Below are 16,447 nucleotides of genomic sequence, written 5' to 3' on the forward strand. Positions count from 1 at the left end.
AGCATTTGTGTAGAAAATGGCTCATGAGCCAGGGGGAATTAGTAATCCTCAGTATCATATAATATGAACCTGTGTGTCTCCACCAATTAATTGTGTTTGTCCTTGTAATAACTGCCTCCGTATGCCTAATAAATCCTTTGTGGAGATTGATCACATTTCAGCAACTTTCAGAAAACTGGGAAAGTTTTGTTTCATCCGGAGTAGCTTGCCGTCGGGTAACAAGCATTTAGATCATTTTAAGTTTTATCTGTCAACTCACCAAGCAATCTCTCTCTCTCTGTCTCTCTTTCTCTCCTGCGTGCGTGTGTGTGTGTGTGTGTGTGTGTGTGTGTGTGTGTGTGTGTGTGTGTGTGTGTGTGTGTGTGTGTGTGTGTGTGTGTGTGTGTGTGTGTGTGTGTGTGTGTGTGTGTGTGTGTGTGTGTGTGTGACAGCACCTTAATGAGAACCTGGCCAAGCTGACAGCCAAATTTGAGAAAGCCACGACCGACAAGCTCAAATGCCAGCAGGAGGCTGAGTCCACCACTCGCACCATCTCTCTTGCCAACCGCCTGGTGAGTTGGCCAGACGCACGCACGCACACACACACACACACACACACACACACACACACACACACACACACACACACACACACACACACACACACACACACACACACACACACTTACCTGGGGGCATACACATCGCCTGCTGATCAGTATTCAGTAAGGAGATGTGTTGTGTTGACAGTGTGAGGGTGGTAATCTACATTATCCACTTGATGAGAGACAGGCCAACAAAGGAATAGAGGGATCAGCATTTTCTAAAAGTGTCAAACAACATTGTAATCATTATTGCTAAGTTAAGCTTATTATTTCCAAACCAGCTGTGTTCTATAACTTTATCACACTTATATTCATTGATGTTATTGTAATTAAGACAGGCTACTGACGGTATACTTTTTTAATGAGTCTGCAGCTACCAGGGTGCAGTGTGGGTAATCAATGTCACTCAGGGCAGAATGCTAATTGTAGAGCCTTAACTTTGACTTTCGTGTTAATCATGCCTTGGTATCAATATGAGATTTGAATGACAATTCAAGATTCTTTTTTTTTATTTAACTAGGCAAGTCCGTTAAGAACAAATTCTTATTTACAATGACAGCCTACCCCGGGCCAAACCCAGACGACGCTGGGCCAATTTTGCGCCGCTCTATGGGACTCCCAATCACGGCCGGATGTGATGTACAGCCTGGATTCGAACCAGGGACTGTAGTGACGCCTCTGGCACTGAGATGCAGTGTCTTAGACCGCTGCACCACTTGAATTGTGATCTGTTTTGTCTCACTCCATGGTTATGTGTGGTGTTGTGTCCTGCCGTGTCACATTGTGTTGTGGTCTGTAGGTAGGTGGTCTGGCGTCAGAGAACGTGCGTTGGGCGGAGGCAGTGGAGAGTTTCAGACGTCAGGAGAGGACTCTGTGTGGGGACGTCCTCCTCATCACAGCGTTTGTCTCCTACCTGGGATACTTCACTAAGCGCTACCGACAGCAGCTCATGGACAACACCTGGAGACCATACCTCAGTCAGTTACAGGTGGGACAACGCACACACAGAGCCATATGCATACACACACACACACACACACACACACACACACACACACACACACATAATAATCAACGTTTCTGTTTTCACATCATTGTAAAAGTGTTTACCATTCAGTTAATGAACATCCTGATAAGCAGCTGATGAATAGAATCAGAGCTGGACCAAAATCCCCCCCCATGAATCTCGAAGAGGACGGTTGTCCACCCCTGATCCATGCCATTTCGATGCCTTTGGATTCCATGCTTGTTACTAACCACCGTCCCCCATCCCACCTCCCCTCTCTCCCAGGTGCCCATCCCAGTGACCCCCGACCTGGACCCTCTGACCATGTTGATGGACGACGCTGACATCGCGGCGTGGCAGAACGAGGGCCTGCCGGCCGATAGGATGTCCACGGAAAACGCCACCATCCTCACTTCCTGCCAGCGCTGGCCCCTCATGGTGGACCCCCAGCTACAGGGCGTCAAGTGGATCAAAAACAAATACGGAGAGGATCTACGCGTCATCCGCATCGGACAGAGAGGGTGAGTCACAAGATGGCAGCTGTTCTGGAGAGAGATTTTGAAGAGGGTATATAATGGGCTCTCCTTGACAATCTTAATAGAGACCATAATTGCCTCCTTTATTGGGCAGAGTGGGTGAGAAAGACTTTACTCAGAATCACTTCCTGGTTTAATAAATTGCTATAACGATGTAGATTAAACATTTTCTTCAATGAAATTTCCACATCATTACCCATCACCGATAGTGCAGGAGACGGTTCAACAAGCACAGTACAAAAAGTCTTTAAAATATTGGGTAAAACTGATTAAGGCATAAGCTCTTTCTAGTGACAGTAAAACTCCTATTCACGGGTCTGTGTTGACTTTTGTGCATGTGTCTCTCAGGTATCTGGACTCCATAGAGAGAGCTCTGTCTGCTGGTGATGTGGTTCTGATTGAGAACCTAGAGGATACTGTAGACCCTGTTCTAGGGCCACTACTGGGGAGAGAAACCATCAAGAAGGGCAGGTGCGTGACTCTCTAAGGGATTTCCAAAGCATTTTCCATCAAATCTGAAACCTGCTTTAAAATAAATGTGTCAGCTAGTTCCAGTAGGCTGAATCCTACCATGTGCATACCTACCTTGAACTGTCACTGTCATAAATTGAAGCGAGAAGTTCATTGACACATTTGAAATTTGAATTTATCCTAATACAGCATGACTTCAATCATCACACCTCCAACTACACTCCTCTCCATCTACCTCTCCTCAGGTACATAAAGATAGGAGACAAGGAGTGCGAGTACAACCCCAGCTTTAGACTGATTCTCCACACGAAGCTGGCCAGCCCACACTACCAGCCCGAGCTCCAGGCCCAGTGTACCCTGATGAACTTCACCGTGACCAGGGACGGTCTGGAGGACCAGCTACTGGCTGCTGTGGTCAGCATGGAGAGGCCTGACCTGGAGGAACTCAAGGTGGGACACAGTTAGCATTTCACCTTAGTCTATGATGATGGTCATTAGCTAGGTTTCCATCCTCTCCCCAAACATTTTTTTCAAGGGAATGATCAAATATTTGCATAACAAATATATGCACATTTTAACTGCGGAAGAGTGTTTCCTTCAAACTGACTGGATGGTTTTGTCACAAAAACTGTTGCGATAAATAGCGAACTTGCCCAATCTCGTCTTGGTGCATGCTGTCTAGACAACAGTTTGCTGATAACGTGGACAGGGTAGGTTTTATGCTGTCATATGGATAAGAGCAAGATACATTTTATTTGATAATTGGCAGCCAATCGATCGTCATGTCACCAGCATACAAATAATACCCTAGATATCTATTGGAAATTTGCATCAAGCTCATCACCGTCCATCGCTTAACCGCCATGTGAAGTTCATAACTTATTTAATCTGCCTATTAAACTCTTCATGCTTTTCCACGTCATGGTGGGAGGACAACACAACACATCATGGTGTGAATCATTGTTTACTTCAATGTGATGGTTATTATATCAATATTGACAAGTAAACGTGTTTCCACTGCAATTTTCACGATCTATTTCACCACAAAAAATCAATCCATCTAGTGTGTTTTGTGTTGTCGACATTAGGACATTATACCAACATATGTGTTGTTTCCATCAGGCCTGTCAGGAGTGTTTATATACGTCCGCATAACATGGTTGGAATGGAAACATGGTTATTGTGTGGTGAACGTTCTGGCACTAAATGGCCACTGTGGCTAACATGGAGAGAATCAAAAGGGATCTGAGATAGGAATTCTAGTTCCGCTCCTTTACGTGCTTGAAGCTTTGGTCTTCCCTCTCATTCAACTGTTAATGTACAACACCGTTCAAAAGTTTGGGGTCACTTAGAAATGTCCTTGTTTTTGAAAGAAAAGCACATTTTTTGTCCATTAAAATAACATCAAATTGATCCGAAATACAGTGTCGACATTGTTAATGTTGTAAATGACTATTGTAGCTGGAAACGGCAGATTTTTTATGGAATATCTACATAGGCGTACAGAGGCCCATTATCAGCAACCATCACTCCTGTGTTCCAATGGCACATTGTGTTTGCTAATCCAAGTTTATCATTTTAAAAGGCTAATTGATCATTAGAAAACACATTTGCAATTAGGTTAGCACAGCTGAAAACGTTTGTCCTGATTAAAGAAGCAATAAAACTGGCCTTCTTCAGACTAGTTGAGTGTCTGGAGCATCAGCATTTGTGGGTTCGATTACAGGCTCAAAATGGCCAGAAACAAAGAACTTTCTTCTGAAACTCGTCAGTCTATTCTTGTTCTGAGAAATTAAGGAATTGCCAAGAAACCGAAGATCTCGTACAACGCTGTGTAATACTCCCTTCACAGAACAGTGCAAACTGTCTCTAACCAGAATAGAAAGAGGAGTGGGAGTCCCCGGTGCACAACTGAGCAAGAGGACAAGTACATTAGAGTGTCTAGTTTGAGAAACAGAAGCATCACAAGTCCTCAACTGGCAGCTTCATTAAATAGTACCCACTCAACGTCAACAGTGAAGAGGCGACTCCGGGATGCTGGCCTTCTAGGCAGAGTTGCAAAGAAAAAGCCATATCTCAGACTGGCCAATAAATAGAAAATATTAAGATTGGCAAAAGAACACAGACACTGGACAGAGGAACTCTGCCTAGAAGGCCAGCATCCCGGAGTCGCCTCTTCACTGTTGACGTTGAGACTGGTGTTTTGCGAATACTATTTAATGAAGCTGCCATTTGAGGACTTGTGATGCTCCTGTTTCTCAAACTATACACTCTAATGTACTTGTCCTCTTGCTCAGTTGTTGCTTCTTTAATCAGGACAACAGTTTCAGCTGTGCAAACATAATTGCAAACGGGTTTTCTAATGATCAATTAGCCTTTTAAAATGATAAACTTTAATTAGCTAACACAATGTGCCATTGGAACAGAGGAGTGATGGTTGCTGATAATGGGCCTCTGTACACCTATGTAGATATTCCATAAAAAATCAGCCGTTTCCAGCTACAATATTAGTTTACAACATTAACAATGTCTACACTGGTATTTCTGATCAATTTGATGTTATTTTAATGGACAACAAATGTGCTTTTCTTTCAAAAACAAGGACATTTCTAAGTGACCCCAAACTTTTGAACGGTGTTGTGTGACGAGCATACATTACTGGAGGTGGGGAATCAACAGTGAGGATACTGTAGGAACATACGATGTATCTCTGCCTCAGGTATCCAAACGAGCTCCAGACATTTACCAGTCAGACACTCAAACCAGTCAGGTTTCATTTAGTCTTTTCATCTTTCGTCTTCAGATACCATCTGAGAGTCACACTGTCAAGAGTTGAGCAGGGTTTGATGTCTCTTCTCCTTAGGTGTAACTAACAACAGATTCATCAACACTGACTAGAGTCAGCGACTTTCTGCAGCCTCTCATCATTATCTCGCTCCTCTTCTTTTAACAAAGTTTCGACATCACAAGCGGCTGCGTTAGAGCCCGCGGCGGCGAGCTCTTTGATTCCAAAAACAATCGTCAGACGCTTTGATTAGCGAGACGTTAACTGGAAGGGTGATAATTATTGGGCCCTGGGTCCATCACGTAGAGAATACTGTGTGTGTGTGTGTGTGTGTGCGCGCTCACATACGTCTGTCTGGTCTCCTCACTTAACTAGCCTCATCAACTGCATCTTGATGAGCAACTACTCAGCATTGTAATAATAATGTCGGTAAACTAGCCTGTCGCTTCAGTAACAACTCAGCATCACATCTCAAATGACACCCTATTCCCTACGCAAGTAGTTCACTATTTCTGACCAGAGTCAATGGGATGTCACCTTGAACTGTGTACCAAAATAGCACCCGCATTAGATTTAAACTTCATCCTCTGGTTGGGAAAACGGTGTCAATTGAGATGCTTGGCTTGCCTTACAGTGTTGATGGTAATGAGAGTGGAGGGTTGTTATGTAGGGAGAGAGAATGGCCGACATGTGCAGTATCTGAATGCAGGTAACTGGAAGAAGGTTCTTGGTCAAAGCCCAGGAACTTAATGATGCCACATGCTCACAGCATCGACGATAACCAGGATCGGCTTTGTGTCACGGCCGTTGGATATGGATGGCATGAAGCCTTTAGACAGGACAGTCACTGAAACACTGCTACTATCAGCATCCCTGTCCATCCCTCGCTTTCAGTAATACACACACACATGCACACGCACACAGACTCTTGTCTTAATCTCCCTATCTCTTTCCCCCATCCCCCCCCCCCCCCCCCCCCCCACCGCATTAAACCAAATCAGAAAACCCAACTTTACTCAGAAACACATTCGGCTGACGGCAGTGTTTTGGGAGAGATCAGGAACTCTGATAATTGTAAAACTCAGTCAGCGGGTCGGAGCAGAGCGGAGTGGAGATTTACTGTAGCAGTGATTCTATTTACATCCAGTGGATTTCATTCAGCCTGCTGCTTGTTGGCATTGGGCCTCTGTAGGGAGGGTTTAATCAGACCTGTAGGCTTTCATCATCTGAAGACAAATCATTTTTAATAACCTGAAAACACACATGCACACACACACACACACACAGATGGGCACACACACACACACACACACACACACACACACACACACACACACACACACACACACACACACACACACACACAGATGGACACACACACACACAGATGGGCACATACACACAGAGATGGGCACATACACACAGAGATGGGCTCACACACACACACAGAGATGGGCACACACACACACACACACACACACACACACACACAGAGAGATGGGCTCACACACACACACACAGAGATGGGCACACACACACAAACACACACACACACAGAGATGGGCTCACACACACACACACACACACACAGAGATGGGCTCACACACACACACACACACACAGAGATGGGCTCACACACACACACAGACGGGCACACACACAGATGGGCACACACACACACACACACACAGATGGGCACTTACAAACACACACAGAGATGGGCACACACACAGAGATGGGCACACACACAAACAGATGGGCACATACACACACAAAGATGGGCACATACACACACAAAGATGGGCACATACACACACAAAGATGGGCACACAAACACACACAGAGATGGCACACACACACACACAGAGATGGCACACACACACACACACACACACACACACACACAGACGAGCACACACACAGACGGGCAGTTACAAACACGGACACAGATATGGGCACAGACACACACAGAGATGGGCACAGACACACACACAGCGACGGCACACACACACACACACACAGACAGGCATTTACAAACACAAACACACACAGAGATGGGCACAGACACACACACACACAGATGGGCACACACACACAGATGGGCACACACACACAGATGGGCACACACAAACACAAACGCACACAAAACGGCAGTGTTATTTTAAGCCGCCTGTGTGTCCCCTCAGCAAAACGCAGCGGAGAAGTGAAATGTGATTTAATGAAGCTTGTTTAATTAGCATTTCATGGAGATGGGAGGAGAGGAAGAAGACGAAGAGGAAAAAGAGGGGAAGGAAAAGACGTGATGTGGAACTCTTATCTTTTTAATTAACGTTAAAAGTTAAGCGGGGTAAACGCGTGGCTAACTCCATGCACCTGCTATCCAAACAATTCCCAGTAGAATTTGTTTATTTGGTTATAACCTGTTCTGTGTTCCCCAGTAAACAACACGTTTCCTCTCTACTGACTGATAACAATCACAGTACTGATAGGAGCCTGTAAATAGAGCCTGTCTGTAGACCTGTTTATTGTCTCTGAATTAACTTCATGTCATTATTCCCCTAATGAGTTTAGAGTTTAGCTACTGAGCTGAATAGGATCGTTTGGATACTGGATGCTGATTGGTTTATAGGCATTAGTTATTCATGATAATCCACGGGTAATAATATAATATATGCCATTTAGCAGACGCTTTTATCCATAGCATTTTAGTCATGCAAGCATACATTTTACATACGGGTGGTCATGGGAATTCGAACCCAGTACCCTGGCGTTATAAGCGCCATGCGTTACCAACTAAACTACAAAGGACCGTAATGCCTGATAACAGTTACATTTGAAATATTCCCTGTCCCATAGTTCAGCCAGACAATTCATAAACTTTATCTCCACTGGAATAAAGATGTTGCCAACATTAGATGTTTTATTCAAACAGCGGGGGTTTGTATAAACCTTGCTGCGCTTTGCATTCACGTCGAGCCTAAGAACAGCCCTAAACTGTGTGTTATTCTCGATAATCTATGGGTTCTCTTGCCTTATTGCTTAATGAACTCATCCAAAGTCCAGCTAAGCAGTGTCAAATGTCAACACTCCATTTTCAGAGAGGGGCACACCCGTAGAAACCCTTTAACAATTCTAATAAGGCCTCCCACTCGTGAGCAGTGTTTTTGTGTGTGTGTGTGCGTACATGAGTGTGTGTCTGATGCAGCCTAGGAGAGTGGGAGAGAGGGAGAGAAAGAGAGGGAGAGAGAGAGCGATCCATTTTCCATATTGCCTCACCAGGGCTGTTCACTGGCTCTCAGTAATCATCTGCCTGAAATGATAGATGTATTATCTCTTTTTAATCCCAATTAGGGATTTCTGCTATCTGGTTAATTGTTTGTTTTTCCCAGGCCGGGTAATTACGTGAACAATATGCCGACTGAGAACTAAACATTAATAACTGACTCATTAAAAACTGGGGGTGTTTTGATGTGGAGAGCTTTGCCCTCGTACAGTGGAAAGACAGGGGAGACAGAAGAGAGGAGAAGGTCAAGGTCGTGGCGTGAACTCACAGGGCAAATTGCTTCACTTGAACCCCTCCTCCAATTATACATATACTTATTTCTCCAATTATGTACCTCCAATTATATACAGTATGTCCTTGACACCTTTCTTGTTACTGATTTGGAACACATTGGCATGTAATTGTTTTGGGACTAACTAGAATCAATCACCCAACCAGGTTACAGCTAAGAAGCAATCAGTAGAAGAGCAGGAAGACTGTGCAGGAAAGTTTTTGGGGGGGATGAAACGGCAGGAGGCCAAGCAGAGCGAAGGACAACGAAACAAGGGTCCTGTCTATCTTTGAAAAGGGAAAGTTTTGTGGTACCCTGGCATTTTAAAACAAAGGGTGTTAAAACCAAAGCATTGAGGCTTTCTCAGAAGGCCAGGTTCACCTCTCCATATGGTGTGCGATGATTAATACCCCTTAATCCAGGCCATGTGCAGGCATTCTTGTGTGTGTGTGTGTGTGTGTGTGTGTGTGTGTGTGTGTGTGTGTGTGTGTGTGTGTGTGTGTGTGTGTGTGTGTGTGTGTGTGTGTGTGTGTGTGTGTGTGTGTGTGTGTGTGTGTGTGGGGGGGGGGGATCCGTCCAGCGTCTGTCCGTGTGTTTGTTTGGTTTACCATCAAAGCCTGTGGATCCTGCAGCAGCATCGACTCTCTCATCAGACGGCAGCAGGGTGGTGGAAGTCTGTTGGCCGCTGCTTGATGTCCTCAGCCTTGAGAGGAAGACATTCTAATCCACCCCAGAGCCTCCTCTTCATCTATCCAGATAGCCCATGCAGAGACCATTGATTGCTTCTGCCTTTGAGGCATCCTTCAGTATGCCTGCGCTGAATGAAGCCCCCACCATCACCTTTAATGTGTGTTTATCTACCACCAGCAGTAATTAGTGTCCCGAATCAAGGATGAGCCACACGTAGTTCAACAGTGTTTCTAATCAAACATGACCATCGTCCAACCCTGAGCAACCCATCGCCCTTGGTGCCTTGTTTACCTCAAGGAACTTTCGAGGTTCGCCAAGGATAGAATAGAATAGACTAGAACTTTACTGTCCACCCTGAGAGCGACATTAGCATTTGGCTTCACCTCACGAGATAAAAGATAACCCCAGGTCAGCCGCTACGGAAGAGAGAGGATTTGTTTTAATGGCTATTTGGGTTTCTTTGAGTTTGTTAATTTTACCTTTTTGACCCTTGTGTGTAGTGTCTGTGTATTTTACTGCAATGTTTTATTTCATCTGTTTTAGTCCAATATTTTTTATTTGCCATTTGTTTATTTCTGTCTGTATGTTACCGTAGTGGAACCTGACGAAGCAGCAGAATGGTTTTAAGATCACGTTGAAGATCCTGGAGGACAACCTGCTGTCCCGTCTCTCCTCCGCCTCAGGGAACTTCCTGGGAGACACAGAGCTGGTGGAGAACCTGGAGATCACCAAACGCACTGCCGCAGAGATAGAGGAGAAGGTTCTTTCTCTTTTATTATCTCTATTTTTATCTCTGTCTGTTTCTGAGTCTCTGTCTCTCTCGCCTTCTCTCTTTCTTTCTTTCTTTCTTTCTTTCTCATCTCTGTGAAATAGCAGGAGAGGAGAAGATGGTTTTGGAGTTTAAGTTTGAGTTAATATTGGACCGGGTCTGGGTTTAAATATTTACGAGTATATAAGCCTGAGGTAGACTGCCATTAGGGTTTAGCTTGTGCCTAAACTGATTTGACGGGAGAGGGGAACCTATGCTCTCTGACATATACAGTTGAAGTCAGAAGTTTACATACACCTTAACCAAATACATTTAAACTCAGTTTTTCACAATTCCTGACATTTAATCCTAGTAAAGATGCTCTGTTTTAGGTCAGTTAGAATAACCACTTTACTTTAAGAATGTGAAATGTCAGAATAATAGTAGAGAAAATGATTTATTTCAGCTTTTATTTCTTTCATCACATTCCCAGTGGGTCAGACGTTTACATACACTCAATTAGTATTTGGCAACATTGCCTTTAAATTGTTTAACTTGGGTCAAATGTTTCGGGTAGACTTTCACAAGCTTCCCAAAATAAGTTGGGTGAATTTTGGCCCATTCCTCCTGACAGAGCTGGTGTATCCGAATCAGGTTTCTAGGCCTCCTTGCTCGCACATGCTTTTTCACTTCTGCCCACAAATGTTCTATATGGTTGAGGTCAGGGCTTTGTGATGGCCACTCCAATACCTTGACTTTGTTGTCCTTAAGCCACAACTTTGGAAGTATGCTTGGGGTCATTGTCCATTTGGAAGACCCATTTGCGACCAAGCTTTAATTTCCTCACTGATGTCTTGAGATGTTGCTTCAATATATCCATATAATTTTCCCTCCTCATAATGACACCTGTTTTGTGAAGTGCACCAGTCCCTCCTGCAGCAAAGCACCCCAACAACATGATGCTGCCAGCCCCGTGCTTCATGGTTGGGATGGTGTTCTTCGGCTTGCAAGCGTTCCCCTTTTTCCTCCAAACATAACGATGGTCATTATCGCCAAACAGTTCTATTTTTGTTTCATCAGACCAGAAAACATTTCTCCAAATAGTACGATCTTAGTCCCCGTGTGCAGTTGCAAACCGTAGTCTGGCTTTTTTATGGCGGTTTTGGAACAGTTGCTTCTTCCTTGCTGAGCGGCCTTTCAGGTTATGTTAATATAGGACTCGTTTTACTGTGGATATAGATACTTTTGTACCTGTTTCCTCCAGCATCTTCACAAGGTCCTTTGCTGTTGTTCTGGGATTAATTTGCACTTTTCACACCAAAGTATGTTCATCTCTAAGAGACAGAACTCTCCTTCCTGAGCGGTATGACGGCTGCATGGTCCCATGGTGTTTATACTTGCATACTATTGTTTGTACAGATGAACGTGGTACCTTCAGGTGTTTGGAAATTGCTCCCAAGGATTAACCAGACATATGGAGGTGTACATTTTTTCTTGTACATTCAGTCTTGGCTGATTTCTTTTGATTTTCCCATGATGTCAAGCAAAGATGCACTGAGTTTGAAGGTAGGCCTTGTAATACATCCACAGGTACACCTCCAATTGACTGAAATTATGTAAATTAGCCTATCAGAAGCTTCGAAAGCCATGCCATCATTTTCTGGAAATTTCCAAGCTGTTTAAAGGCACAGTCAACTTAGTGTATGTAAACTTCTGACCCATTGGAATTGTGTGGAGTGGTTGAAAAACGAGTTTTATTGACTCCAACCTAAGTGTATTTAAACTTCCGACTTCAACTGTAGTATGCAAAGGTACGACAAAGCTAGACGTCTGCTCTCAATGCTACTGTAAACCCTAAGCAAGTGGGGACGTCGTAGCTCTGCATCTTTTCGGAAAGATCCCGCTCTCTCGCTCTCTCTCTCTATATCTCCAAATGAGGAGCTATTAGCAATGGTAATTTATTAACCTTTTACCGCAGTGGGCTAAATCAGGGTCACAGAGAGTGTTTCTTGGTAGTCTTAAACAAATCTACTTTGAAACAAAAGTTTGAAACAACCTCACACACATGGTTATAGGCTTAAAAAATAGAAGAACCTGCACCATGTCAGATAAAAAAAATAACATTGACTTATGAAAAATATGAATAACATTCCACCCATGAGGCCACTAGAGCGTGATTTGGTCATTTGACTGCAGGAAAGGGTAATCTCCACCTCTAGCTCTCCACCTCTAGAGACTATCCTACAGAGGTTTTTGAATACACAGTATATTGAGATACTGATGCAGAGCCTCCTGCTCACTGCTTACTGTACTCGCTTACTGTAGATCGAAACGTTGGCACAATCCCAAATTGTGAAACTTGGCAAGTGAGCAGTAGAAAAGCTCTTCATTAGGCTCAAGGACACCGCTTAGAGACTGAGATGTGAGAGTGGATTCCTTTACAAAGTGCCACCACTTTGGTAATACTGGCGCAGTATGTTCAGTAAATGTGTGGCAACATATTTTTCACCTTCTCTATAGGCATGTTGAATTGGATCATTAAATTGGAATGGCTGCTTTGTTCAGTGGGAGATGGTGTTATTGTACTCTCTGTTATAATTTGCTCTAATTTCCCTGGCTGGTGAATGAGTGTTTTACTTGCCTTTGTGTGTGTGTGTATTGCAGGTTAAAGAAGCCAAGGTGACTGAGGCCAAAATCAACGAGGCGCGGGAGCACTATCGGCCTGCGGCAGCCCGAGCATCCTTATTGTACTTCATAATGAACGACCTCAATAAGATCCACCCAATGTACCAGTTCTCTCTCAAGGTACACCCACCTCTCTATTGACCTGACCTGTTATTGACACTCCCTAGTGAGCACACACACAGTTCACTGTTCTCTCTTTCTCTAGGTACTTTCTCTAATAACCCACCATGTTTCTCCCGGCCTCAGAGCTCCCCAGTGAGCTAAGTCTTTACCCACGCTGCTCTGTTTTCTGCCTTTTCCTCCATTAGCTTCCAGTGTTTTATGCTTTCTGCTCTTTGTGTTTGTCGCTTCCTAACGCTGTTATGCCTCACCTAATGTCCCTGCTATTGTCACCCTCCGAAGAACTGAGGAGTCATGGGGTGAGATATGGTTTGCAATCACACTGCTCTCTGCAGGTAGCTAGCCACCCTGGGCCAACTGTAAAGAGTTTAAAGGCCCAGTGCAGTCAAAAATGTGATGTTCCAATATTTGATATATATTTTCACACTATGAGGTTGGAATAATGCTGTGGCATTTTGAAAATGATGATGATGCCCTTTTAGTGTAAGAGCTGTTTGAAAAGACCGACTGAAATTTCAGCCTGTTTTGGTGGGATGAAGTTTTGGCCTACCTGGTGACATCAAAATGAGTTCGCCAATAAGAAAGAGTTACAAACCTCTCTTCCAATAACAGCAAATGTTCAGTTTTCCCCTCCCACTCAAACCACTCCCAAAAAAACTCTTGCTTGAGAAATTGCTCTTTGCTAAGAAGCTTTCTTCTACCCTGTTTTCTCCCCAATTTCCTGGTTTCCAATTGGTAGTTACAGTCTTGTCTCATCACTGCAACTGCCGTATGGACTCGAGAGTCGAAGGTCGAGAGCTGTGCATCCTCCGAAACACAACTCAACCAAGCTGCACTGCTTCTTGACACAATGCCCACTTAACCCGGAAGCCAGCCATGTCAGCGTGCACTGCGCCCGGCCCACCACAGGAGTCGCTAGTGCGCGATAGGATAAGGACATCCCTGCCGGCCAAACCCTCCCCTAACCCAGACAACGCTGGGCCAATTGTGCGCCGCCCCATGCGTCTCCCGGTCGCGGCCTGGACTCTAACCCAGAATCTCTAGTAGCACAGCTAGCACTGCGATGCAGTGCCTTAGACCACCGCACCACTCGGGAACCCCTCTTTTTGACAATTTTAAGTGAAAACAATCACAGTAAGGTACTTAATTGTTACCCAGAAATGATTTGATATTGAGATAAAAACGGCTGCATTGGACCTTTCATCAGATGAAATGTCTCTGCTGTAGATAAAACGCACGGGGCAGACCCATATATTTTAAATACAGTCTGTTGTACAATTGCCAGCCAGCTCGTACTTTAGATGTTTCAGGAAATAAATTATTTGGGTTCTAGAAGTGTGTCTGCTATCCATTGTGTTTTTATGCTCCAGGCGTTCAGTGTGGTGTTCCAGAATGTTGTATCCATAGTGTTTCTTATCCTAGGCAGTACTGAGTCTGTTCTATCCATTGTGTTTCTATGCTCCAGGCGTTTAGTGTAGTGTTCCAGAAAGCGGTACTGAAGGCCCAGGCAGACGAGGTGTTGAAACAGAGAGTGTCTAACCTGATAGACAGCATCACTGTCCAAGTGTTCCAGTATACCACCAGAGGCCTATTCGAGTGTGATAAACTCACATACATCGCACAGCTCGTCTTCCAGGTACACAGAAAGTCAGTGTTCAAAGTTCAATAAAAGCTTTATTGTACATTTTTGGTCAAATAGAAATGTTTTTACATGTCATTACACAGTGACGAATATTAGGTACTGATCATTGCCCTTTAAAACTGCGGAGGTCTCCTTTTTTGTCTTTAAAAAAGAACAATATAGGAATGAATGTTATTTTGACAGTATATGTTTTTTGTCATTGGGAACCCAGATCCTGTTGATGAATAAGGAGATCAACACTACAGAGTTAGATTTCCTGCTGAGGTATCCCGTCCAACCAGGAGTGACCTCTCCTGTCGACTTCCTGTCCAACCATTCCTGGGGCGGTATCAAGGTGAGACAAACAGGAAGTGAAGATGTCAGACCTTCACAGTTGAGGTTGAAGACGCTTCTAACCACAGATCTAAGATCAGTTTACCCCACAAAAGCCAAACCTTTACCATCAGGGAACAACATGCTACTTTAAATCAGTGTCTAGGGGTAAATTCATCATACTACATACTTTAGAACAAACCATCCACTGACTATCCTTGTCATTTACGTATGACTGAACTCTCCTTTTCCCCTGTAGTTATTTTAGCACTTAGTCTGTTTCCACTCCATAACTCAGTACATCTGTGGAAGATAACAGAACATAATGGGTACAGTGAAGTCTACTTCCACTACAATAAAGCAACCTTGGTCCTCCAGTACCCCCAACAGTACACATTTTTATTGTAACCCTGGACAAGCACACTTGATTCAACTTGTCAACTAATCATCAAACCTTCGATCGAATCCGGTGTGTTTGTCCAGGGCTCCAACAAAAATTTGAACTGTTGGGGGTACTGGAGGACCGGAGTTGGGAAACACTGCAAAAGAGAATTACCGCTAAAACATGTATGAAATAATAAAGGCATGCCATTCTTTTTACAAAATTGTTCATTTGAGAAGTTGCTGCCTCTCAAGGGTTCACTACTCTCACATATCTATTAGGTGAAATACCACATTGTGCCACCACAGCGGCAAGATTTGTGACCTGTTGCCACAAGAAAAGGGCAACCAGTGGTGCACAAACACCATTGCAAGAGGGGGAGTGCGAGAGAGAGAGGGAGAGAGAGAGATCTTTCCGAAAAGGTGGGGGGCTACGACGTCCCCACTTGCTCAGGGTTTACAGTAGCGTTGAGAGCAGACGTCTGGCTACTGTACGCCAGAGAGCATAGTTCCCCCTCCCATCAAATCAGTTGATGTACAAGCTAAACCCTAATGGCAGTGTACCTCAGGCTTTCGTACTCATAAATATTTCAACCCGGACCCTCTCCACTATTAATGATCCTAAACTCCAAAACCATCTTCTCCTCTCCTGCTATTCCACAGAGATGTCGGTCTAGGTACCATTAATTGAATTCACTCACTCTGGTTCTTATCGCGGTTAGGAACATAATCAGTTGGAGAGGATGAGATCCTGTGATAGTGCCTGGTGGCCGTCTTAGATGATATTAGAAGGATGGGGAGGAAGCCACATGGGGCTGTAGTATTCTCTCCTCACCTGAGAATCTGCCAACCCAGATACTGGTAATTAACTAAGTGGAGGAGTTGGAGTGACTTCATCTTAGATCATTAAGGGCCGTGGTGTGTATTTCCGGG

The 16,447-nt window shown here is 44.2% G+C and overlaps 1 protein-coding gene across 1 annotated transcript in view; it reads left to right on the forward strand.

Annotated features, from left to right (window-relative positions):
• The window catches only part of dnah9 (dynein, axonemal, heavy chain 9), a 130,601-nt gene that overhangs the window by 81,157 nt on the left and 32,997 nt on the right, over positions 1-16,447 (forward strand). Inside the window, exons 57-65 of the mRNA XM_055890440.1 lie at positions 432-551; positions 1,384-1,572; positions 1,876-2,111; positions 2,475-2,597; positions 2,843-3,047; positions 10,222-10,386; positions 13,039-13,179; positions 14,645-14,815; positions 15,033-15,155. Coding sequence (XP_055746415.1) covers positions 432-551; positions 1,384-1,572; positions 1,876-2,111; positions 2,475-2,597; positions 2,843-3,047; positions 10,222-10,386; positions 13,039-13,179; positions 14,645-14,815; positions 15,033-15,155 — 1,473 coding nt within the window. The remainder of the gene's footprint in view (positions 1-431; positions 552-1,383; positions 1,573-1,875; positions 2,112-2,474; positions 2,598-2,842; positions 3,048-10,221; positions 10,387-13,038; positions 13,180-14,644; positions 14,816-15,032; positions 15,156-16,447) is intronic.

Source organism: Salvelinus fontinalis, chromosome 30 (genome assembly GCF_029448725.1).
Source record: "Salvelinus fontinalis isolate EN_2023a chromosome 30, ASM2944872v1, whole genome shotgun sequence".
Taxonomy (NCBI): Eukaryota; Metazoa; Chordata; class Actinopteri; order Salmoniformes; family Salmonidae; genus Salvelinus; species Salvelinus fontinalis.